The 22938-nt window shown below is 48.2% G+C and overlaps 2 protein-coding genes across 7 annotated transcripts; one reads left to right on the forward strand and one right to left on the reverse strand.

Moving 5' to 3' along the window:
* The first annotated feature begins 409 nt into the window (after positions 1-409).
* Positions 410-5358, forward strand: OGG1 (8-oxoguanine DNA glycosylase). Of its 3 annotated transcripts, XM_017677660.3 has the most exons (9): positions 423-1224; positions 1477-1584; positions 1909-2156; positions 2815-2994; positions 3118-3222; positions 3409-3590; positions 4433-4583; positions 4722-4771; positions 5019-5358. In XM_017677660.3, exons 2-9 carry the CDS (start codon positions 1478-1480, stop codon positions 5106-5108), a joined length of 1113 nt encoding a protein of 370 aa, XP_017533149.3. In that variant the 5' UTR covers positions 423-1224; position 1477; the 3' UTR covers positions 5109-5358. The 3 variants fall into 3 exon arrangements, 2 of the variants coding, with proteins under 2 accessions (XP_017533149.3, XP_017533151.3); XM_017677662.3 differs by lacking the exon at positions 3118-3222 and having other exon boundaries at positions 424-1224; XR_001855864.3 differs by lacking the exons at positions 4722-4771; positions 5019-5358 and having other exon boundaries at positions 410-1224; positions 3118-3218.
* Positions 5293-15641, reverse strand: CAMK1 (calcium/calmodulin dependent protein kinase I). Of its 4 annotated transcripts, none has more exons than XM_073231014.1 (12): positions 15493-15641; positions 13310-13424; positions 11368-11499; positions 10088-10162; positions 9853-9991; positions 8918-9044; positions 8749-8824; positions 8038-8151; positions 7344-7430; positions 7160-7247; positions 5668-5785; positions 5293-5577 (listed from the first exon to the last, which is right to left on the reverse strand). In XM_073231014.1, the coding sequence occupies exons 2-12, from the start codon at positions 13390-13392 to the stop codon at positions 5495-5497; spliced, it is 1122 nt and encodes a 373-aa protein (XP_073087115.1). In that variant the 5' UTR covers positions 13393-13424; positions 15493-15641; the 3' UTR covers positions 5293-5494. The 4 variants fall into 4 exon arrangements, with proteins under 4 accessions (XP_073087115.1, XP_073087114.1, XP_073087112.1 ...); XM_073231013.1 differs by lacking the exon at positions 15493-15641 and adding an exon at positions 15317-15428 and having other exon boundaries at positions 9910-9991; XM_073231011.1 differs by lacking the exon at positions 15493-15641 and adding an exon at positions 15317-15424.
* Positions 15642-22938: the final 7297 nt, after the last annotated feature.

Raw genomic sequence — 22938 nt, forward strand, 5'->3', positions numbered from 1 at the left:
ATGGGCTAGCATGCCTACAGATGAGACAGTTATGGGAAGTAGTTGCCCAGAGGCCTTGCAGCTACTGAGGAGTGGAACTTAAGACATAGACAGCATTTGTTGATGCCAAGCTTATAGTTCTCTGTGCTAGGTACTGTGGGTGGGATACAAATCAGCTGCAAATCATGTCCCTAAAGATTGTGCAGTCTAATCATTCACATAGAGCAACCAAAAATCACTATGCTACAAGGTGAAAAATCTCTTGAAATTCATGTCTCCTAGCTCCTTGTTTTTTCTTTCTCCAGAAGGGAAGAAATTACATAATACATCTTTTCCTGGGGCCAGTCAGCTGGCCCTGGCAAGTGTGCTAAGCAGATAGGCTGCTTCAGGGCCACACACTTGTTCTGGGATTGAGTTGCCTTTGTCGGCCACAGGGCCCAGTTCCGGGGAAAGGCCCCATTTGGCGCAGGGGTGTGAGGTGGTGGAGTATTGTTGAAGGAATGCCCAGAGACTGAAGGGAACAGCTGTAGCGGCTGGCGGTCTGAGGCCAAGGCGGGACAATCCCAGGACACCGGCACCCTGAAAGAGCGAAGTCTGTGAGGACGCCTGTGACGGCGAAGGCGAGGCTGTGAGAAGGCCGTGGAGGGCCGGCAGCTCAGCGGACGGGCGTGAAGGCCGAATCCTCTAGAAGCTGTGCAGACACCTCACGGGGACACGGAAGGGCTGGAGCCGTGTTCGGGTCCGATTCTCGGTGAAGAGGGGGCTCCCGGGAAGCGGACTTGAGGGTGAATACAGACTGTGGAGAGGCTCTCACTGGAGAGCGGTCCTCAGGAAGACGGGGGATAGGATTTGGTTCTCAGGGCGGCGGGCCCTGAGGAATCCCAGTTCAGGCAGTGAGCATTGGGGCCTGAGGGCGCACTCTGCTTTGCGTCCGCGGGCATTGGACGCCCTGGCTTGCCCAGCGCAGACAACCCCAGAGAACGCTGAAAGCGGGAAGCGAGCCGAGCGGGCAGCGAGCCCAGCGCGCGCCATACGCTGTGGCGCCTCAGGGAAGCCCGCCCATTCGCCAACACGCACTGTTCTCATTGGCTACTTAATTCAATAAATCGGGCTGAAGTCTTACATCCGGTGAGAGCGAGGTCAGGTCCCGTAGAAGCCGGAAGTGTTGTCTGGCGCGCGCTTCCCAAATGGGCCGCAACGCAGAAATCTCGGACGCACCGGCTGGCCGTGTCAGGCAGAAGATTCGTAAGGACGCTGGGTGGCGGGTGGCGCGGCCTTGGCGGACTGCAGTGGGCGGGACTTGCGGAGAGTGTAGCAATTAAATACTACTGGGAATATCTTAAACACGAACAGGCCAGGACTTGGAGGGCACCGCCTTAAGGGCGTGGTCCGTGTGTACGTGGTCTTTGGCGGCAGGTAGGTCTGGTTCTGAGTGGGCGAGGACGTTGTGGGCGCAGCCGGATGTGAAACATTAGTCTGTTCCTTTCTGCTGGGTAGAATGGGGCATCGTACTCTAACCTCCGTGCCAGCCCTGTTTGCCTCCATCCCCTGTCCACTCTCTGAGCTGTGCCTGGACCTGGTTCTGGCTTCTGGACAGTCCTTCCGGTGAGTGACCCTGGCTCCTGGCTCCTCAGCACTGCAGGTCTGTGGCGCAAAGGATGTTAGGGGTGAAAGAAGAAACCTTAGGGTACAAAAGAGGCAACTGAGGCACGGGTGGCGAGCCAGTTACCTCCTTTATAAAGTAGGGTTAATAAGCCTGGGCAATGTAGTTGTGAGGATCAAATGATAAAACTGATGTAAAAGAAAGCACTTTTACTTTGCAATTTGTAAATAAGTGTTGTATGTGGAGTAGGTTGTAGGATGGGAGGCCCCCAGAAGGTGCAAGAAGGGAAACTGAATACTAGGACTGCCATATGCTTGGGGGCTCAGGTGGAGGGAGCAGAGCCCTGCGCACTGGAGTGGCATCCTGGCAGACCAGGTATGGACACTGACCCAGACTGAGGAGCAGCTCTGCTGCACTGTGTACCGAGCAGACAAGGCCCAGATTGGCAGGCCCACACTAGAAGAGCTAAAGGCTGTGCGCCAGTACTTCCAGCTGGACGTCAGCCTGGCTCAACTGTACCGACGTTGGAGTTCTGTGGACCCCCACTTTCAAGAGGTGGCTCAGAAATTCCAAGGTGAGTGCAGTGCCTGTGGCAGGGATTGGGCTTCTTGTAATTTGGTTAAGTTACTCAGTTTCACCATCTGTACAATAGGGGTTATATCTCCCTCATAGGATTTTATGAGGAATAGTCCTTCTGGGACTCCTTAGCATTCTCAAGATCAAGTCTGTGCTCTACTGTGGCACTTAAGGCTCTCAGTGGCCTAACCCCCACCTGCTTCTCCAGCCTGGGCTCCTGGGCTTTGAATAGCACCTGACACATAGTCATTGTTACTACTACTATTATTGTCCTGCTGATCACTGTAGTGGAGTGACAAAGATACTGAGCTAAATCCTGGCTATGTGACTTGGGGCTGGTGGTGTCTGTCATTCATCCTGTAAATATTTGCAGAGCATCAGCTTAGTGACTTAGGGATATAGCAGTGAACAGAAAACACAAATCCTCACCCTCATAGTGCTTACTTTGTGGCTCCTTTATCTGTAGAATGGACTGATAATACAGACCTCACAGATGCTTTTAAGGAATGAGAGTTCTAATACGGCTGTCTCTATCAACACTGTTCCTCATTCCCCTGGGATCCCCTCTGAGCCTTAGTACCTAGAATCGGAGGGTATAGGAGGAGGACACTCCAACAGCAGGTGCTATTCCTCTCCCCCTCCTTTTTTGTCCCCAGGTGTACGACTCCTGCGACAGGACCCCATTGAGTGCCTTTTCTCCTTCATCTGTTCCTCCAACAACAATATTGCCCGAATCACTAGTATGGTGGAAAGGCTCTGCCAGGCTTTTGGACCTCGGCTCATCCAGCTTGATGACATCACCTATCATGGCTTCCCCAGTTTGCAGGCCCTAGCTGGTGAGGAGTAACTGGGTCCCTGCCCCGAGGCCCTCCAGTAGCTTTCAGGGTCTATTCAGTTTTACCCTGGTCTCCAGCACTTGATAATAGAAGCTACCATTGTTGTTATTATTATTATTTTAGATCATGGGTGTGAATGGCTTTTGGAAAAGTTCAAGAACTCAACTGGGGAGTTCCTCAGGACAGCAAGTCCTCAGTCCCTTCTTCAGTGCCCAACACCCATAGTAGGTACTCAGAAAACATTGTAGAGGGATAGAACCCAAGCTTTGCACATGGGGTCTCCCAGGAAGTGGTGAGGTGGGAGAAGGTTGTTAAAGAAAAGCATTCCAGTGGGGGTGGAGAGCACATATACTAGTCTAAGGACAGGAAAGATTGAGGATACCTAACCCTGCTCCCCTTCCTACCCCCACACAGGACCGGAGGTGGAGGCTCAGCTCAGGAAGTTGGGCCTGGGGTACCGTGCCCGCTATGTGAGTGCCAGTGCCCGAGCCATCCTGGAAGAAAAAGGTGGGCTTCCCTGGCTGCAGCAGCTGAGCAAGGCACCCTATGAGGAAGCCCACAGGGCCCTCTGCACCCTGCCTGGGGTGGGCTCCAAGGTAAGGCCCAAGAGAGACAGGAGCTGCCCTCACCACCCATGCAGAATAGCAGAGTAGGAGACAAGGCAGGCCTGAGAGCTAGGTGCAGGATTGGCTTTCAGAGGCAGAGCAGGAAGGAGAAAAGATACAAGCAGGTATTTTATTAGAGACAATGCAAAGTGTAAAAAGGGTATAAAAGACATTGCCCTTTGAATGCATTTTTAGAAGCCATTTGTTCAGACACATGTATACGCTACTATGTGTATGTAAAATTTTCTAGAAGGAACCAGGAAACGTTATACTCAGTACCTGTTAAGATAAATAGATGTTTCTATTTTTATTTTGTTCCTCTCTTGAAATCATACGTACTGATAAGACTTTTTGTCTAATGTTCAGCAGGGTTAGCTAGCAGTAAAATGATTGAGAATGTGGCATTTATTGTTTTCTTTATACTTCTCTGTAGTTTAAACAATGAATTTTTGTTTAAAGAACTTTTTCTAATGGGCACCGATCTCCAGCCTAATATTAAATCTTGGCTCTGCCTTTTTCTAGCCATGAAACCGTGGCCAGTCCCTTCAGCTTTTAGAATATCAGTTTTCGTGTCTGCAAAATAGATATAATACTACTTTCTTCCCAAGTTATGATGAAAATCTGGCCCACATAGATTTTCATGCAGTAAGCACTCTCATCACATATATTTTTTAAATTGTTAATACATTGTGTATAATGAATGATTGAGAATATAGAATAAGAGTAACAACCTCAGAGTGGAGGAAGAAGCATCTGGCAGCTGGCTTTGCGGCTAGAAGCAGGATGCTTGCTGGATGTGCCATTTCTCCTCTGTGGCTCTATCTCTGTCAAAGGTGGCAGACTGCATCTGTTTGATGGCCCTAGACAAGACCCAGGCCGTGCCTGTGGACGTCCACATGTGGCAGATTGCTCAACGTGACTATGGCTGGCACCCCGCCACAACCCAGGCCAAGGGTCCAAGCCCCCGGGCCAACAAGGAACTAGGTAAAAAGAGAGGGTGGGATACTGGGGCTAGCAATGAGCCAAGGTGGTGGCAACATCTCACACCTCTCCCTAAAATGCCACCCTGTGAATGGAGAGCAGGGAAGTCATATTAATTTCATTTCACTGCTTCTGGTTTAGGAAACTTTTTCCGGAACCTATGGGGACCTTATGCTGGCTGGGCCCAAGCAGTGAGTACCTAGGATTCCGCTCCTCCTTCAGTCCAGACCCCTTAGGGTCCCTCAGCCCTGACCCAGTGGACCTTTCCACCATCACTGTCTCTCTCCCAGCACCTAGAGGACTCTCCATCCCCCCTGAGCCCTGACTCCAGTGGACTCTCATTGCCCTGACCCTGCTCCCCATGGACTCTACCTCCCCACAGGGCCACCAGCCCCAGCTTACCCTCTTCTCACACTGACTCCTCCCTGCTGCCCCTAGGTGCTGTTCAGTGCTGACCTGCGCCAAACCCACCAGCCTCAGGAGCTACTAGCAAAGCGCAGAAAGAGATCCACAGGGCCAGAGGGTTAGGCAGGGTGTACTCGACAAAGGGATTCCCCAAACACCTTTCTCCTCCATTCCCCACTTCTCTCCTCCATCCAGTTTTGTGTTGGAATGGAGGCTTCCTTCAGTTATATCAGGGGTCAGGCTCCCTCAAGTCAAGCAGTTTGCACAACAATATGGGGTGGGGGTTATCTGGAGAGACAGAGCTGCATGTTGTTTCATCTTCTTCCCTTTATTACAAGAAGGAACAATAAAATAGAAACATTTGTATGGAAAATGCAGTGGAAGAGGGGTAGGGTTGGTTGGGGAGGGGTTGGGGCAGGGTAACTCCCCAGTTCAGGGAGGGAAGGGAACCAGGTGGCCCCCAAAGCCTCCCATACAAGGGATCCTGACCCTGGACCCAGGGTCTAGATCTAGAGTTGGGGGTGCAGTGGTGGGGACAGTTCTGGGCCCGGCTCCACACAGCAGTCTCGACAGCAGCAGCCAGCTGCTGGCCCTATGTGGAAAGAACAGAGTTGGCTGTAGGAGCAGACCCTACACTCCAGTGTGGGGCATGCATGGTCTTCCCCAGAGCTCTGTTCCTCACCCCCAGCTGCTGATGTCAGCAGCTCCCCATGGCTCGCCGTCTGTCCTTGCCCCTCCTGGCTGGTGCCCAGCTGTAGCTTCCTCATGTGCCGTACCACGGCCGTGGCATTGAAGGCTTGCTGTGAAGAGAGTGGGAAGAAGGGACTTTTCAGAGTAGGAGATCATAGGACAGCATCTGGTGATAGGATTCTTACAACGGTTGTTATTTTCATTCAGATATTATTGATTGATCCCCGAACCAACCCAAAAACCCCTACAAGGCTTTATTAAATTACATTCAGCCATGTTACATATTTATACACACATACACATACATATATAAACTATATATAAAGACATCACTTTATATATATATATATATAACTAATTAATGTAATAGCAAATACGTAGTATAACTATGCATCAGGCACTGTTCTAAGCACTTTACATAGTAATTCATCTAATCTTCACGAAAGTCTTTGAGGTGGACACTACTAGTGTCACCACTGTCAAAGGAGAAAACTGAGGCACAAAGAAATTATGGAATTTGCCCAAATGTGTATCATTCTCTACTCAAGAAATCCACTGAGATGTCCCATATACACCTCAAATTCACAATGTTCAAAACCAAAATCATCTCCCCAAAATGAGTTTCTGTTCCTGGGATCTCCATCTCAGTGACAGTGCCACTGTCTACCTTGTCCTTGGGTCAGCCCCTTGACATCTCTCGCCACCAATATTCATTCTACCATGACTTCTTGCCAGTTCTACCTCCTGAACGACCTACCACTGTTCTCTCTTCCTGTTGCCACTACTCTGGCCCAAGCCCTCACTGTCTCCTCCCTGCAGCTCTGTCACAGCCTCCTAAGGGATCTCCAGTCTTCATTCAGTGCTTCTCTCTACATCCTGAGACCCCTTTCTAAAGGGCAGATAGATTCCTGCTGAAATCCTCTGGGACTCCTCAGCATCCTTAAGATCAAGTCTGTGCTCTATTGTGGCACTCAGGCTCTCAGTGGCCTAACCCCTACCTGCTTCTCCAGCCTGGGCTCCTGCCTCTCAGCCCCTTATCCCCTATTACCCCCCAGTCCCTGCAGTCCACCCAGGCATAGCACTTGCACTTCCTTGAATGATTGCACTCTTGCCCCTGGCTCTTTGCACTATGGTTCTCTCTGCCTCAGACATTACTGTACTGTGTTTGGCTAATTCCTATTCAGCTGTCATGTCTGTCAGGCCATCACCACCTTTCTGCCCCTCCTAGGACCTGTCGTAGGTTGGATTATATGTCTCCTTAAAAATTACACACAGGTTTCCTTCTAGACTTGGAGGTCAGGGACCCTCAGTGAAGGAGACTAGGTATCAGGGAGCACTGAATGAATGAGGTTTCTTCAGTAAGCATCCCTGAGCACTTTCTGTGTGCCCAACTTTGTCCTAGGCGCTGTGCAAGCTGAGGCCTGGATGGGGGTGGGGAGGGGTCCTGGGGAGGTTGGGACCCAGGACCGGGGATGTGGGCTTACCTTCCACTTGCTCTTGGCAAAGTTCTTCTTGATTTGCTCACTCACCGACTGGTGAATATTCTTATCTAGAGCCGTATCTCCTGCAATCCTGGGATGGGCATATGTGGAACGTTGTCTGTGAAAGTAGAGGCAGGCCTGGGGAACCCAGACTCCTCCCCAGCCCACAGCTTATGGGAACTCTCACCATGGGTGCTGCAAGGCCTGCTCACAGGTGAACCTCTTCTCTGGATCCTTCTCCATCAAGTGCCGGATAAAGTCCTTAGCTGAACCCCCAACACAAGAGCAAAAACAAATGGCATGAAAAAAAAAATGGCATGGCAGTGCCTGTGGACACCCCTAAAACAGACTCTACCCTCTCATGTCTGTCCTGGCATCCAAGCAAGACAAAAGGCTAGATCTGTCCATGCACCACCTCACCACACCCAAACTGTTTCTCTAAGCACCCCCACCCATCCCAGCCTTCCAGCTCTTTCTTTTTCTCCTTAAGAAAAACTTGTTCTTAGAACCACTTCTATTCACTGTACTCATACTGATACGTAAATGATTAATAATGGCTTCTCAGGTTTGCCTCTTAATAGGAGGCACAAAAGGACAGATGAAAAGTTTTATGGTGGTGGTTTAGGCATTAGGAAGTCAGCAGGGGACATATTTTGAAAAATACTATGTTTGGAGGCCGAGTGAATGAATGAATGCCTGTGAGTTTGTCATTTCAGGGGCCAAGCAGAGAGAAGCACCTAGGATGTGGGGTCTGGCCTCAAAAACAGCTCTTAGTCTGGGGCTGGGGAATCTGACTGAAGGAAGGCAGTGAGGAGATCACCAAAGCAAGTGAGGATGGCACCTAAGGTTGAGACCAGGGGAAGAAGGCAAAGCCCCCAATACCAGAGTCAGAGATGTCGTCCCAGTAAGGAGAGTCAAACTCGTACTCGGCCTTCAAAATCTGTTCAAAGAGTTTGGCATCATTCTCGTCGTAGAAGGGTGGATAACCGCAGAGCCTGGGCAGGGAGAAACTTTCAGTGCAACCACTGGCTCCAGGATGGAGCTTTGGAGGCAGTCTGTAGGGTCAGGGAGGGAAATTACCCCTCTCTGCTTTGCTCACTGTCCAGCTACACTAGCCTTTCTGCTTTTTAACGTGCCACCATCTTCCCTTCCTCAGGGCATTTGTACTTGCTGTCCCCTCTGCCTAAACCATTCTTCCCCCACACCTTGAATGTCTGGCTCCCTCACTTCATTCAGAATGTTACTCAAATATCACCTCCTCAGAGAGGCCTCCCCTGACCTCCTTATCTAAAATGGCATCCATCCCCATCTCCCTGCCCTGCTTGATTTTTCTTCATAGTAATTTTTTTACCACCCGGCATTTTATAGCTTTATTTTATTGTCTGTCTCTTCTAGAGTGTCTGCTCCCAAATGGCAGACACTTGTCTGCTAAATCCCCAGCGCTTGGCACTGTGCCAGAAACATAGTATCTGTTGAATGAAGTGCTATTAGTTATTAATTGGTAGATATAAATATGGATGGCAGGAAGAAGAGAGCAAAGGGAGAGGAGAATTTCTGGAGCCATATGGCATGATGGCCAAGCCCCCACTCACAGGATGTAGGCAATGACCCCAATGGACCAGCAATCCACTGCCTTGCTGTAGGGCTTCTGAGCCAAGACCTCAGGCGCTATAAAGGGAAGGGGACGTGGTAGTGACAAATCTCTACCCTACCACTCCTGGTTCCTCCCCTGCCCCCAGCGCCAGCCCACTCACTGCATACCCACGTATCCTGGGGTCCCACAGGCTGTGGAGAGCACACTGCCGGGGTCCTCCATCTTGGAGAGGCCAAAGTCAGAAATCATGATCTTGGAGTCTTCATCCAGGCTGTAATACAGCAGATTCTCTGGCTTGGAGGGCAGGAGAGAGGAGAAAGCACAGTCAGGGATGGCCAGAGGCTGGCAGAACCTTCTGCCTCCCCAAGCAGCTCCTGGGAAACAGTGACCCTCCCTCCAAAAGTCAGTGTGGCTTCACAGCTGTCGTGTTTGGAGGCACAGGAAACTCAAGGAAGTTCTCAAGGAGGTTAAAAATTCCAGAAAGGACAGGGCCTCAGATGTGTGTGAGGGAATTATCTGTAAACCTCAGATGAGTACTATGAAGACCTTAAGGATTGTTGAGCACCTACGATGTGCCATACCCTGTGCTAGTGCTTGATTTCATCTCATCGTTACCATATCCTGCTGGGCCAGGCTGAGTAATCCCACTTTACAGATGAAGAGATTGATGCCTTGAAAGGCAAAATGCCATGCCTGAGAACTTCAGTTAGGGAGTAGTAGCAGGGCCAGAATTCAAACCCAGATCTGTCTCACTCATTCTTCTAGATTGGAATAAGCTGTACTACAAAATGAACCTCATCATAATCTCTTGAGAAGTAGGATTTCAGGGATTTCTGGCTTTTCAGCATTTCTCTGTCCCATCCAAGTTTTCTATAAAGCAAATGGGGACATTTATTAGAAAAGATAAGAGGTTATCTGGACCTTTGTGTCCATCTGAATGTCTGAACTGGAATGGGAAGAGGCAGCTCAGAGGCTTATAAGGTCCAATTTTCAGATGGGAAGCAGAGGCTCAGCAAGGGGATGCAGATTACTCAGGGTCACAGGAGTTTGCAGAGATCCCACCCCTGGGTGCTCCAGCTCACCACACACCCTTACACCCCACCTTGAGGTCCCGGTGTACTATGCCCAGGTCGTGTAGGTACTTGACGGCATCCAGCACCTGGAAGATGAGGCGGCTGGCATCCCGTTCCGTGTAGAAGCCTTTCTCCACGATGCGGTCAAACAGCTCCCCACCTGACACCCTGCAGCCAGGGATAGGACACTCTGGCCAAGAGAGCAAGGTAGGGTGGGGACAGCAGGGAGAGGTGTGAGGAAGGGGCAGAGGCAGGGCCACTCACAGCTGCATGATGAGGTAGAGGTGGCCCCCACTCTCATAGATGTCATCCAGAGCTACAATGTTGGGGTGCTTGATCCTGAAAGGAGAAATACAGTGGCTCAGAGCTGAGAACAGCTCAGTCCCACTCTCTCCTTGAGGAATCAGCCCCTGCACACCTGGGCAGGACAGACCAAGGATCTGGGTCCCAAAGGGAAAAGCTAACTTATGATTTATTCTAATATAATAGAAGATAGGGGAGCACAGAGGTGAATACTAGGCTCTGGCATCAGACAGACCGGGGTCCTAACCTGCCTCTACCGTGTGCTATTTGGGGAGCAAGTTTTTTCACCTCATAGCACATCATTAAAAATAGATGATTTTTAAATTTTTCTATGTTCCTAAGTTTGTCAACCTCCCTCACCAAAATATCAGCTCCACGAGACCAGGGGCTTTATCTTGCTTACCAGTGTTCCTCCAGGACCTGGTACAGAGTAGGTGCTCACTGATATTCACTGAATAGTAAGCTTCAGTTTCTTCATTTATAATATGAAACCAGTAATAGTACTTTCCTCAGGGAGCTGAGGTAAGAACCACGTGAGAAAATGCCAGTAGGAATCTTGGCACAGTGCTTGGCACACAGGAAACAGTAAGGGAACCAGTGGTGGTGAATGAGCTTGATGGAAGCCTGGCTCTGCCACAGACTTGCATGTGACCTTGGGCAAGTCACTTGCCCTCTCTGGGCCTCAGTCCCCACCACACCCTCAATAGAGGAAATGGCCATTTCTTCCCTGCCTAGGGTGGGTAAAAGCTTAGGGAAAAAACTGGAAGTAGAGATGATAAGTTTTCCAGTGAGGGCAGCAGATTTCACATCAGCATGAGCAATTCATAGACCAGTCCATAGTTGATTTAGTCAGGTGGTCAGCAGATAGGCATTTTTAAACTTGCTGAGTGGCTCTAACATATAGGGGAAACTAGAGGTAGGTCTAGCAGTAACACCCGTTGAGAATTGTGGGTTCAAGCCATGTTCAAGAATTGACCTTTAGATCTCTGAACAGATTGAACCACTGTAAATAAGCAGTGACATCTCAGTCACATCTGTCATGTTAGCTGTTGTGCCAGGCACTTGAAATTAAGAACTTCTAATATGCTCCATAACCTAAGGGGAGATTATTACCCCATTTTGTAAATGAGCAACTTGAGGCTCAGAGAGGTTAAATGATTTTCCCAAAGCAGAGGCAGGAGGAGAATGGGAGGGTTCAAGGCAGGGTCAGCCCAAGACAGGACAGGCTATAGCACACGCACTTGTGTAGGACAGCGATCTCATTCTCCATGCTTCCCTCCTTGCCCTCCAGAGCCTTCTTGGCAATGCATTTGATGGCTACCAGCTTCTGAGTCCTCTTATCTTCTGCCAGGATTACTTCTGAGAAGGCCCCCCTACAAGGAGAGAGAACTCCTGAGGTGGAGAAGTGGAACCTCAGCTTCCAGCCTCTTCTCCATCTCCCTCTGAGTAACATGACCACCTCTGGACCAAAGAGGAGGGATGAGCCTCCTCCTCCCAGCTCTCATCCAACCCTGGTGCCATCACATGACCCAGGCCTGGTCAATCAGAGTAGTCTATCCCCTGGCCATAGTAATTTGATCATGTGATACAAAACCAGGTTACTGGCACTTTGAGAATGAGGGTCTTTCTCTGGCTAAGATGGAAGCCTGGAGCTAATGGTAGTCATCTTTGTCACCACTTGAGAAGAGCCTGCTTGAGAATGAAGCTAATTCAAAGGAAATCAGCTGAGAAATGGTCAAAGACAATTCCTGATAATATGTGAGCCCCTCTATCCAGCCATTCCTAAAGGTTAGGCCTAGGCTTTTTGATTTATGCATGAACAATTCTTTCCTTTTTTTGCCAAAACCAATTTGAGTCATGGGTTATTTAATACCCTTTGGAACCTTGAAGAACCATCAGCATCACCTGGGAACTTTTTAGAAGTGCAGAATCTGAGATTCCAATCCAGACCTATTAAATCAGAATCTGCATTTTAACAAGATCCTTGGGTGATTTGCATGCTCGCTGAAGTTTGAGAAGCAATGTTTTACAACAAGCTCTTAGTAAAAACTCATTTGCACTAAATTTCACTGATTCAAGAAGGTTCTCTCATGGTGAAATCTCAGTCATCAGAATTACTAGTGACTGTTGCTAGCCACGTTGCTGATTTCCAGTCTTGTCTCCTTCCAATTTACCCTCCGTGTTGTGGCTAGAGTGACCATCCTGAATTGCAGACCTGCCCAAAAGTTTTAAATGTCCCCCTGTGGCCCTTGGGATAAAGTCCAGGCTTGGCTTTCAAGACCTTCCATGACCATTCCTCTGTCTTCTCAGCCTCTTCCACTCTACCCCCAGCCTGTGGTTATAAAGCTCTTCACCTCTTTCCACACATAGCATGCCTCTGTACCTTTGCTTATGTTACTCCCTTATGTAATGCCCTTCTCTGACAAGTGTACTCCTACCAATCCTTCAGTACCCACCTCTGATGCCCCCTTCTCCAGCAAGCCTTCCCCCAAGCACTCTCTCTGGGCTCTACAAAGTCCTCATTCTTGACTTACTGGAGCACAGTATACAGTTGTCATTTTCCATGGGTCTGTTTCCCTCACATGTCTGGGATCAACTTGAGGCACAGAGACCAGGTTCAAGTTATTTCTGGGTTTCCACCACTGAGAACAGAGCCATGCCCAGCTTTAGTTCCCCAAACTAGGCCAAAATCCCCAGCTCCTGGCAGCAAGTTGGGAAAACTGTCTCTTCCGTTCTCCCCTACTTTATTCTCTTCATAGGAACCCAGAGCTGTGGCAAGAACTGCCTCTCCAGTATAGCACAGAGAAGACAAGTAGTGATTCTATAGCATCTTACTATGCTGATGGACAGTGACTGTAATGGAGTATGTGGTGGGGACTTGATAATGGGGGGAGTCTAGTAACCATAATGTTGCTCATGTAATTGTACATTAATGATACCAAGAAAAAGAAAAAAACTGCCTCTCTTCCACCCACTGTTAGCCAGATGTGGAAAGGTGGAGCCAGACTGGGCCACAGCAAGCCTGGGCTGTAGGAAACAGGAAGTAATGATCAACTGACCAGAGAAAACAAATGACCAACCTGGACTCAGCCTCTCCAGCCAGCCAGGCCCAAAAGTGAGGATCTTCCCAACCCCAGCCCCCAGCTCAGTCAGTTCCCCCTTCTCGCCTGCACTGAGACTCACGTTCCCAGAACATCACGGAAGTTGTAAATGTCCCTAATGTCCTCCGCCTGCTTCCAGCTGGGTCTTTCCACTGCCCCCGGCATGGCCCGCTGCCCCCTGGCCACAGCCAGGGCTCCTGGGAAGGGGAATGAAAGCAAAGGATTCAGTGGGGACCCAGGCCCCACCTTTATGTGGAAGCTTCCTGGGGGCCCCATTCAGTCATTCAGCCTGCATTTATTCATTGATTAATTCATTCAACAAAATCATCAAACAATCATTCACCATTCATTTGCTCATTTACCAACATTCATTCAGCAAATCTTTATGCCTAGAAGAAAGTTCCTCATGGTGGCATCAAAATTCCTTATTCAACAAAGTCATTCATTTATTCAGCTCACTTCCCAGTTTTTATCTCCAAATCCAAAATCCCAGGGGGACCCTGACCTCTGGGAGGACAGCAGAAAATACCCCAGAGCAGCTTGTAGAAGCACACAGCTCCAGAGGATCTCACTGTCCCCAGAACCAGAGATGTCCCAGCTCCACCCTGGAGATTGCTGGGGTGTCTCCTCCCCCTCCTCCTCTTTCTCCTGCCCAGCCTCTCAGAAATAAGGTTTCCGGCAGCCTGGGCTTCCAGCAATATCTCAGTCATGTTTTTAAATAGCTCCTTCTGCACTGTTACCACAGCAACAGCAGCTACAGATGGAGCTCCCTAGGCCTCCTATTACCCCCCCTCTCCCCAGCTCCCTATCTGGGTCCCACCCAGCCTGTCACCTCCTGACTTCATCTGACACTGATCCAGTCCATACTTTTAATCTAGTGAGACCCCTATCAGCAGGAGAGGGTGAGAGTTCCCCCCATTTATCAGATGGAAAATAAGGAGACTGAGGTTGGTGATGGGTAGGGGCTGGGTCCAGAGTTGCCCAAATAATGCCTAGCTGGGGCCCTAGCTTAGCTTGCTGAGAGCAAAGGTCCTGGAGGGGGCTGCCATCAGCTGCTTCTTCCAATATGCAGCAATACTGCGGCCCATTCAGAGAACACAGTCTCAATCCCATCCCAGACCCATAGAGGGTGAGGCCAAAACAACCCTGGCATGCTGTGTGACTTCAGAAGAGGGCACCTTCCTTCTGTTTTCTCTGCTGGAGACTGAGGCGAAGGTGCCCTGACTAGAGTCCCTGGTGTAGGATACCATTCCTTGGACGGGACTTTGTTCCTGGGGGGCCTGGCCACCCATCCTAGGGGTAGGAAAGGAGACATGGTAAGCTCTAGAAGCAGTTTTAAAACCCACCTGGAGGCCTGGCAAATAGGACCCTCACATTCCACAATATCCCCCTGCACCCAGACACACCATACCAAGCTCCACCCATACCCCTGAACCAAACACCTACCCCCAGATCCAGCACACTCCATCCACACACCCTGACTACTGATCATCCATGCACAGCCAGACATCAACACACACGTCCAAAACACCCCCACACATCTTCACACCCAAATATCCCTCACACAGATCCCTCACACATCCCAAAACATCTGTCTGCACACACCTGGACAGAATCATACAGACACACCCATCACCTGTATACCAGACAGCCCAGTTTCACTCATACCCTTCACCCTCCAGCTCCTATAACACTCTAGAAACAGCAGTACACCAAACAAACTGAACCCCAACTCCTTACCAAACTTGTAACATAGTATATCCTCCCAACTCGTTACCCTTTAAGCCAGATAACAGCACACTCAACTCCTGGACACACATCTGCAACAAAAACAGATTCCTAGACATCCCCACCCCTAAGGATACCCCGACGCACCAACACAGGGCAACCCATAACTGATCCACATGCCTGTGGTAAAATAGCACAGCCCAACGGAGTCCCCACACGTCTACACCTCCAAATGCCCAGTCTTTCCACATTTAAGTTCTGTTGAATGCAGGTGTGCGCGCACAGGCACACGTACACAAACACACACACACACACCCTCCCACACTACTGTTAACCACTGAGCTCACGACCGGTCGCCTACCACCTGCTAGGCCTTGGGCAAAGGTTCGGGGGAAGGGCCCAGCCCTGCCCATCCAGAGTCCAAGCCAACCCGGCGGCACTCCTCCCATCCTTGGGGGAGGGTATTCAGCAGCCGGAGGGTCCCGCCACCCCTAGTCAGCACCAGGGGTGCAGGGCGGGTTTGCTGCCGGGCTGTACCTGCGGCTGCCCCGCGCGGGGCTAGCTAGGAAGCCCGAGGTGGCTGGCGCCGAGCTCTGGCCACCGTCCGCGCCACTACGCGCCCGGCCCGCCCGTTCTCTCCCTGGGGTTTGGCTCGGGCGTGCCGGCTCCCCCCGCCCGCCTGCGGCTCTGATGTCAGTGGAGGAGGAGCCTGCGGTGAAGGGACTGGGCTCTGGGAGGTGAGGCTCCGCTCCTGGGCTGGGAAAGGGGCGCGGCAGACGGTGCTTTGGGGACGTATCCCCGAGTTAAGGTCAGCTCCTCTGCTGGACTATTCCCGCCCCTTGTCTCCGGTGGGACCCCAGTTTCACAGAAGGAACAGCTGAGGCCCAGAGAGATGAAGGGTTCAAAATCAGCAGTTGGTCAGAGCCAAAATCGGATTCGAACCCCAGTCTGTCTGATGCCAGAAACTGGTCCATTTCACCCTGTCGGCTTGTGGAGCTTCTTTCAGACCAATTTCAGATCAGGGCTCCTGGGCTTTGTCTCCCCTCTCTTCTTTTCCTGCTCCTTCCCACCAGTGCCCAGAAGGGAATTAGGCCCTGGTAAGGCTCTGGAGCCTGATGGAGATGGGGGAAGGGGAAGTAAGGAAAAGACGGCGCAAGAGCAGGCAATGTAGAGAATCTAGGCAGTCGTTGGGCGAGGGCCCCTTTGACAAACGGGGAAAACTGACGTTCAGGGTCCCTCAGCGAGGCAAAGCTGAGGCCCCGGTCCTTTACACCTGTCCCTCAAAATGGTGTAGTGTTCACATGGACTGGGGGTGGGAGGGAGGAGGAAGCAGGAGGAGTTAAATCAGGATCCTGAAGGAAGCAGGCCAAAGAGGACCGAAGTGCCACGTGACTGGGCAGGCGCCAGGGACTGATGGCTGGGGGCCAGGTTGAGAGGGTGGGGCACACCACTCCTGGGGCAGCAGGCAGGGGGCCAAAGGACCCGGCGAAGGCCCTCTTGCACAAGGCCTGCCTTGGGAAGAAATTCGGTACCAGCTAAAAGGGCGGGAGCAACATGCAGGAAGTGAGGGTGGGCCAGACTGGGACCAGTCAGAGGAGGCAAATTATTCCCACCCTCACTCCACTAACATCACATCCCCCTGCTGCTCCCACTCCTGAATTGCATTTTCCAGCTGAGGATGGGAAGAGGACAATGCCTACCCCTATTCTATTTCAACTGGCTTTTCTCATCCTCAGGACTATGTCAGAAGGTGTTCAATTTATTATATGCCCATTTTGCAGGTGAGAGGAAGATGGCTGAAGTTACTAGAAGGGTTTTAGAGATGGACTTATCTGAGTCACACTCTACGTTTCTGAGCCTCAGTTTCTTTGGAATATAGGAAGGAACATTCATGACATTCAGAATTGTAAGAATTCTATGAGGTAATGGATGTGAAGCGTCTGGAATACTGTAGGAATTCAAAATATGAGAGCTACACTTAGTATAAACTGAGGCTCAGAAAAGAGATTTGGCTTGTCCAGGGACAGAGGGCTAAGGGACAATTTCCCTCCCTCAGATATCAGTATTTCAGACTCCCTAGTCTATGGAAAAACCCACTTCTCCCAGAGCAAGCCCCTTCTCTCCCCTACGCCCACCCAACACACCCACTGAGCTGGAGTTGTTTCACCACAAATTCCTGTTTATCTCATTGACAACATGCCCAGGGTGATGAGATGGCCTGTGTCTGGAGGACTTGTACAGCCTTTATGCTCTGTATTACATTTTGTCTGCTTTTGAGCATGTCTGAGGGCACTTACGCATCCTACAGCCTTCACCCCCAGTGAGTGTATTTCAAAGTACTAAAACAAAAAATGAGTTTTTGGAAGTCAGATACATGAAAAAAAGTATATAATACTCTTCTACCTTCTGTTATTAAAAAGGTGACAGAACAGCTCACACATTTCCATCAGTTTTTAAACCCTACAGAAAATAAACCCTTGGAGGAATGAATGTTTTCTAAGATAAGAGAACATGGAAGAAATCACAAGGGAAAGATGGACAGGTTTATTTACAAAACAAAAATTGTTTTAACTTCCGTTGCTGGAAACACACCGAAAAAACCCTACCCTACTCCAAAATCAAGCCAACTAAAAAGCAAACATCAGACCAGGGAAATGTTTTACAGACAGTGAGTTAATATTTCTATTATGTAAGAACATATAAAATTGATAATGAATAGACTAGGAACCAATAAACGGTTAAAGGAGACAGATGAAACACAATAAACATGGGACATTTTCTACCTCACAAGTAACCGAAGTACAAACTAAAAGAATAGGTCATTTATAGCCTTTCAAATTTGAAGTTTAAAAACTAGTATGATTGAAGACTGTTAGTGTAAGCAATGGATACACAGTTCTGGTGGGAAAATGATTTGCTAAAAATTTCTGGGAAAGCAATTTGGCAATAGGAATAAAAAATGTAAGCTGTCCAGGCCTTTCGACCCAGGAATTCCTCTTCTGGGAATCAGTTTCACAGAAACAACCCTAAATGATGACAAAGCCGTATGCTTGAAGATGTTTGAAGAAATATTTTTATAATAGCGTAATTTAGAAGAAACCACCAAGAAGGGAATGATCAATAAACATAAGGTATACCCATCAGATGGAATATCTCATAGCTGGTAAGCAGATGATAAGCAACCTACTTAATAAAAAGAAAGAATGCTTATAATGTTAAGCAGATGTGCAGTTTGATAACTTCAATGTAAAATGCAAACCACAAATTATAGCAAAGAGTGGAGAATAACACCACAAAATGTTAATAATAATGATCGGTCAAAAATTTATGTCCAATTTGGTTTCTTTTACATCTCACTACACATCTGGATTCTCCAGACTTTCTTTGTTGAGTATTAACTTTATAATCAAAGTCACTTTTTAAAAAACTATGCAAAAAATTGTATACCAATTTGATGTTTTAAAAATTTTAAACAACAAAGAGTGAATTTAATGTCAGATCCATAACATCTTTTCTCTCTTACTATTGAAACAGTGATGGCACATTAAAAGTTTGTTAGACCTGGATTCAAACTCCATCTCTACCTCTTATCAGCTGAGGGAGCTTGGGTAAGTCATTTCACTGCTCTGAACCTCAGTTTCCTCATCTATAGCATGGCATAATCAGACCTACTTTGTAGGATTATTTTGAGAATGAGACAATTTAGAAAGTGCCTTTTAGTCCACAGGCTAGTTCCCTTGTCATTTGGGATCCCAGCATGTACCTAGTGCATACTTGGTACTTAGTAAGAAATGAGAGTTTTCTTCTCCTTTTCTAGACATCAGTTCCCTGAGGACAGCTGCTTCAATATTATTTCTCCTTCCATTCTTTAAGCCCCACATGTTCTAGTCAAGTTTCAGATTTGGGGTTTCCTTTCTGCCCTCATGGTGCCTACTCTTACTTTCTCACCCTTTCAGCCTCAGCCCATCTTAGGAGATTCAAGAGGTTCCTCCAGTATTTCCCAGATCTCACTGATTTATTTTGGCTAACACAGGTATATTCTGGGGCAACGATTCTTGTGCTTTTCTCTGAATCTCAACTCACAAAACCTACAATTTTCTGTGTTATGGTACCTGCAGGCCCACAGACAGACATTTAGAAAAGGGCCTCAAGGTCTGTGACTTGGCTTACAAAATTGGTTTACCACCAGGTATCTGACTTGCCCTTCCTCTTTCTGTATTTTGGTTTCCTCATCTGTGAAATAAAGGCACTAGTAGTATGTGCTCTATGTAGGGTTGTTAAAAGGAGCAAATGAGAGAATTCATGCTTGGCACCACCCTAGTTCGGTCCCTGCAGAACCATTCTCCCTAAGTTGTGATTTAACAATATGCTTTCATCAAAGGTTATGATAATAAATCATGTGAAACTCAATCTCTCATTTGCTGTCAAATTTATGGAGAATATTAGCAATATATGAGTCCAGTTGAGAAATTTCTCCAGCATGAGAAATTATTAGAATTTTGGTTAGGAAAACTGGGAGATGCCCTTTCCTCTCTTATCAAATGATTTGACACTGATTCATTGTATTTCCATTTTTGCCTTGGTTTCCAAGATCTGATGCTTAATGATAACAGCTCCATCAAATCTGATGGGCTTAACTTTATATTTTTATTTTATGAAACTCATTGTACACATCCTCAATTATAAACTTTCTCGGGGAGAAGGAAGAAAGGGAAGGAGGAAGGAAGGAAGGGAGGGAGGGAGGAAGGGAAAAAGGGAAGCATGTATAGTTTGAAAAGATTTCTTAGCATATCATATGCCCACTATATCAGCTAGATTATAGGTAAGAAGGAAGGGAAAGAAACAGGTATAGTTTGAAAAGAGTGCTTAGCATGCCATATGCCCACTGTATCTGCTACATTATAGGTTTATTTTCTCTAGTACTCAAAATAATTGACTTAAATAAAATGGACATGTATAACAATATGGCCATAAGTAATCTTGGTCTGGTATAATGATTACAAGGTAAGAGGAATCCTGGCTTCTTATCTTGTTCTTCCACTGTACCTATGGTGTTGTCTTTCACCATATGTTTCAAGATGGTTTTCCACCCCGTGTCTTATCCCAGCCAGGGGCAAACTCCCTCATCCTTGGGACTCATGACCTCATAGTTACATGTATCTCTTCCACTCACATCCTACTGGCCAGAACTTAGTCACATGATCACACCTAACTGCAAGGGAAGCTGGAATATTTAGTCTTTCAGAAGTATACGCACTACTAAAAATCTGTTATATTAACTGTAGAAGAAAAAAAGAACAGATTTTGGAGGCCATCTACCAATTTCTGCCACATATACAATCTCAAATGTATTTCTTTGCACATGGTCGGATTCCCATCTGCCTCAATTTCACTCTCAACCCCTCTAATCAGACCAGTCTCCATGCTGCTACCAGAGTGCTTTCCAGTTCAGAGGACTGTTATGGCACTCTCCTGCTCACAAACCAACCCCTGGCTCCCAGCTACCTAGAAAAGTAATTCTTAGCTTCAGTGTGCATCAGGAATCACCTAGAGGGCGTGTTAACACAGACGCGGCTGGGCCACACCCAGTGTCTGACTCAGCTCCAGGAGCTCGTGATTCACATCTTAGTTCCCAGGTGATGCTGGCTGATGCTGCTGGTCCAGGGGCCAGTTTGAGAACCACTGACCTTGAGAATAAAGCCCAGGCTTCTTACCTGCATTCAGTCTATGCCAGCCAGTCTCAACCCATTTTCCAGCTTCATTCCTTCCCCTTCCCCCACCACACACGCAGGGCTCCAGTCACACTGAAGCTCTCACCTCTCTTTAAGCAGGCCAGCTGTTCACACCCCCCTGCCTCACTGTTCCTTTTGTGTAGAATGTCTTCCGCCCAGCAACTTCCTTCCCACATCTTCCCTGAAGCCTTTCCTGCTCCTCTAAGGTGGTGGTAAGTCATTCTCTGCCCCGGCTTCCTGTAGATTTTGTGCATTCTTCTATTACTGCTCTTATGCCTTGTGTGTTGATGTCTTCCCAGCTGTCTCCCCAACACTGGAGCCTTAGTCACCTACATAGCTCTTAGCCATGGCAACAGGGTCACTGAATGAAGGAACAAAAGTATGAATGAGAAAACAGAGGTGAATAGATGGAGTGAATAAACGAACTAGGAGAGTAAAGAGAAGAAATGGTGAGTTCATGCATGCATGAATTATGGTCCATCTGTACTTCGTTCTCTCCAACAAATCCTGAGTCCCAGACCAGGGAAGGAATTTACTCTCTGATTATGTTTCCACAAAGTTCCAGCCACCCCTTCCTTCCTAGCAGTAGTCAGCTGGGACCCAGGATCCACTGAGTCAGTCCCCCAGAGTGCTCAGGAGCTGGAGAGGGGCTGGGGACACAAACTGGCTCATATTCCCAATGTCAGGGCTTAAACCCCACCTAATCCTCCCTGTTCTCATGTGCCCTGGTGTTTCTGAAAGTCAGTTGTAAGGCATTTGGGACCCTGGAGAAACAATGATGGTGGGTGCCTATCAGGGCCGAGACACAAAAGGCTTTTTCCCTAATTAATGATTAATTAACAGTCCATGTTAGGACTGTTTCAAGTTAAATTAGAGCCTTGAGATGTTGGAACTATTCTCCCCCTCGTCATGAGGAACCTAGCTTCCTCCAGATCCCTTTGGCTCCAGCAGACACAGATACGGCATAAGAGACTCCCTGCCCCACTGTGGTTGTCAGCTGTCAGGGATGATGCCATCTGGGGGTGGTAACTGCTGCTGCACCAGGGTAGCCTCAGAAGGCATTTCAAGTCTTTAGGTCTCAGTGTCCTCTGAGACAGAGTGGTCCATTTCCAAGAGTGGAAATACTACTGTTTGCCTTGTCGTTATGTGGTGAGAATCAAGTAAATCCTGGAGTAAAGCCCAGCACAGAACCAGGCAGAGAGTAGGTGTGAAATAGAGAATAACTAGTTTTCTCATAACTAATCCTTGAAAGTTGTCTTTTCCCTAATGAACCGGGCCCAGTCAGTGTACTAGGGTTCTTCCTAATATCTATAATATCTGCCTTCCCCTCTCACAGTTCTACCTAATTTTGGGATCTCAGCTCCCATCCTGCCTCTTCCACAAAACTATCTCTGTATCTGGAATGCTCTACCAAGGATGCATAAAGAACTTTGGGACTGGCCTAACGAATATAGAAGTGAGTGGTTAATTAAAAATGGGGTCTGCATGCAGGGCTGCCACATATGGCTGCACAGGTGCACTGCCTAAGCTTAGGAGTACTGTAGGGGAGTAGGGCTCCAGTGAGTTGTGTAAAGAGGGTGTCTGCAAATAAAATGGACTGAGTTTGATTTTTGACTCAACCACTTATCAGCTGTTTGATGAAGCAAAGTATATAACCTTAGAAGACTCCCATATCCTCATCTGTGAATGGGATGTTATTAGTACCTGCCATATGTAGTAGTTGAAAAGATTGTTTAATGAGCTTACAATGTGCCTGGTACAGAGCTAATATTTGCTGAGTAGTTAAAATTAATGTAAATTAAGTGTGGGTATCTTTTATTTATGAGATGGCTATAAGCAACTTGGGGACAATGAGTCACTGAAAATTTGCAACAGCTATGCCCCGCACCCCTGTACCTAGCAGAAGGCAAGGCCCCATGCTGCCCTCTCTCTCAAGGCCCTACTCCATATTTATTTTTGCTAAATCCACTTTTATTAGCCCTTTTTGAGTTGACAAATGGCACAACTCCACAGAGCAAACTAGCTTAAATCAAAAGGAGCATGTGTGGGCTGCCGCCATTGGAAGAACCAATGGAGATTCTAGGGTTCTAGCTTCATCATGTGGACTCTCCTTTTCCATCTCCTGCCTCTGCTTCTGTGAGGTGGCTTTATTCTCAGGTTCTTCCATGTGGGATGGAAGTGGATCACCAGGTGGTCTAACCTTACATTCTATGGCTTTTGATCCAAAACAAAACCATCCTCTCCGCATCCA

Source organism: Manis javanica, chromosome 3 (assembly GCF_040802235.1).
Source record: "Manis javanica isolate MJ-LG chromosome 3, MJ_LKY, whole genome shotgun sequence".
Lineage (NCBI taxonomy): Eukaryota > Metazoa > Chordata > Mammalia > Pholidota > Manidae > Manis > Manis javanica.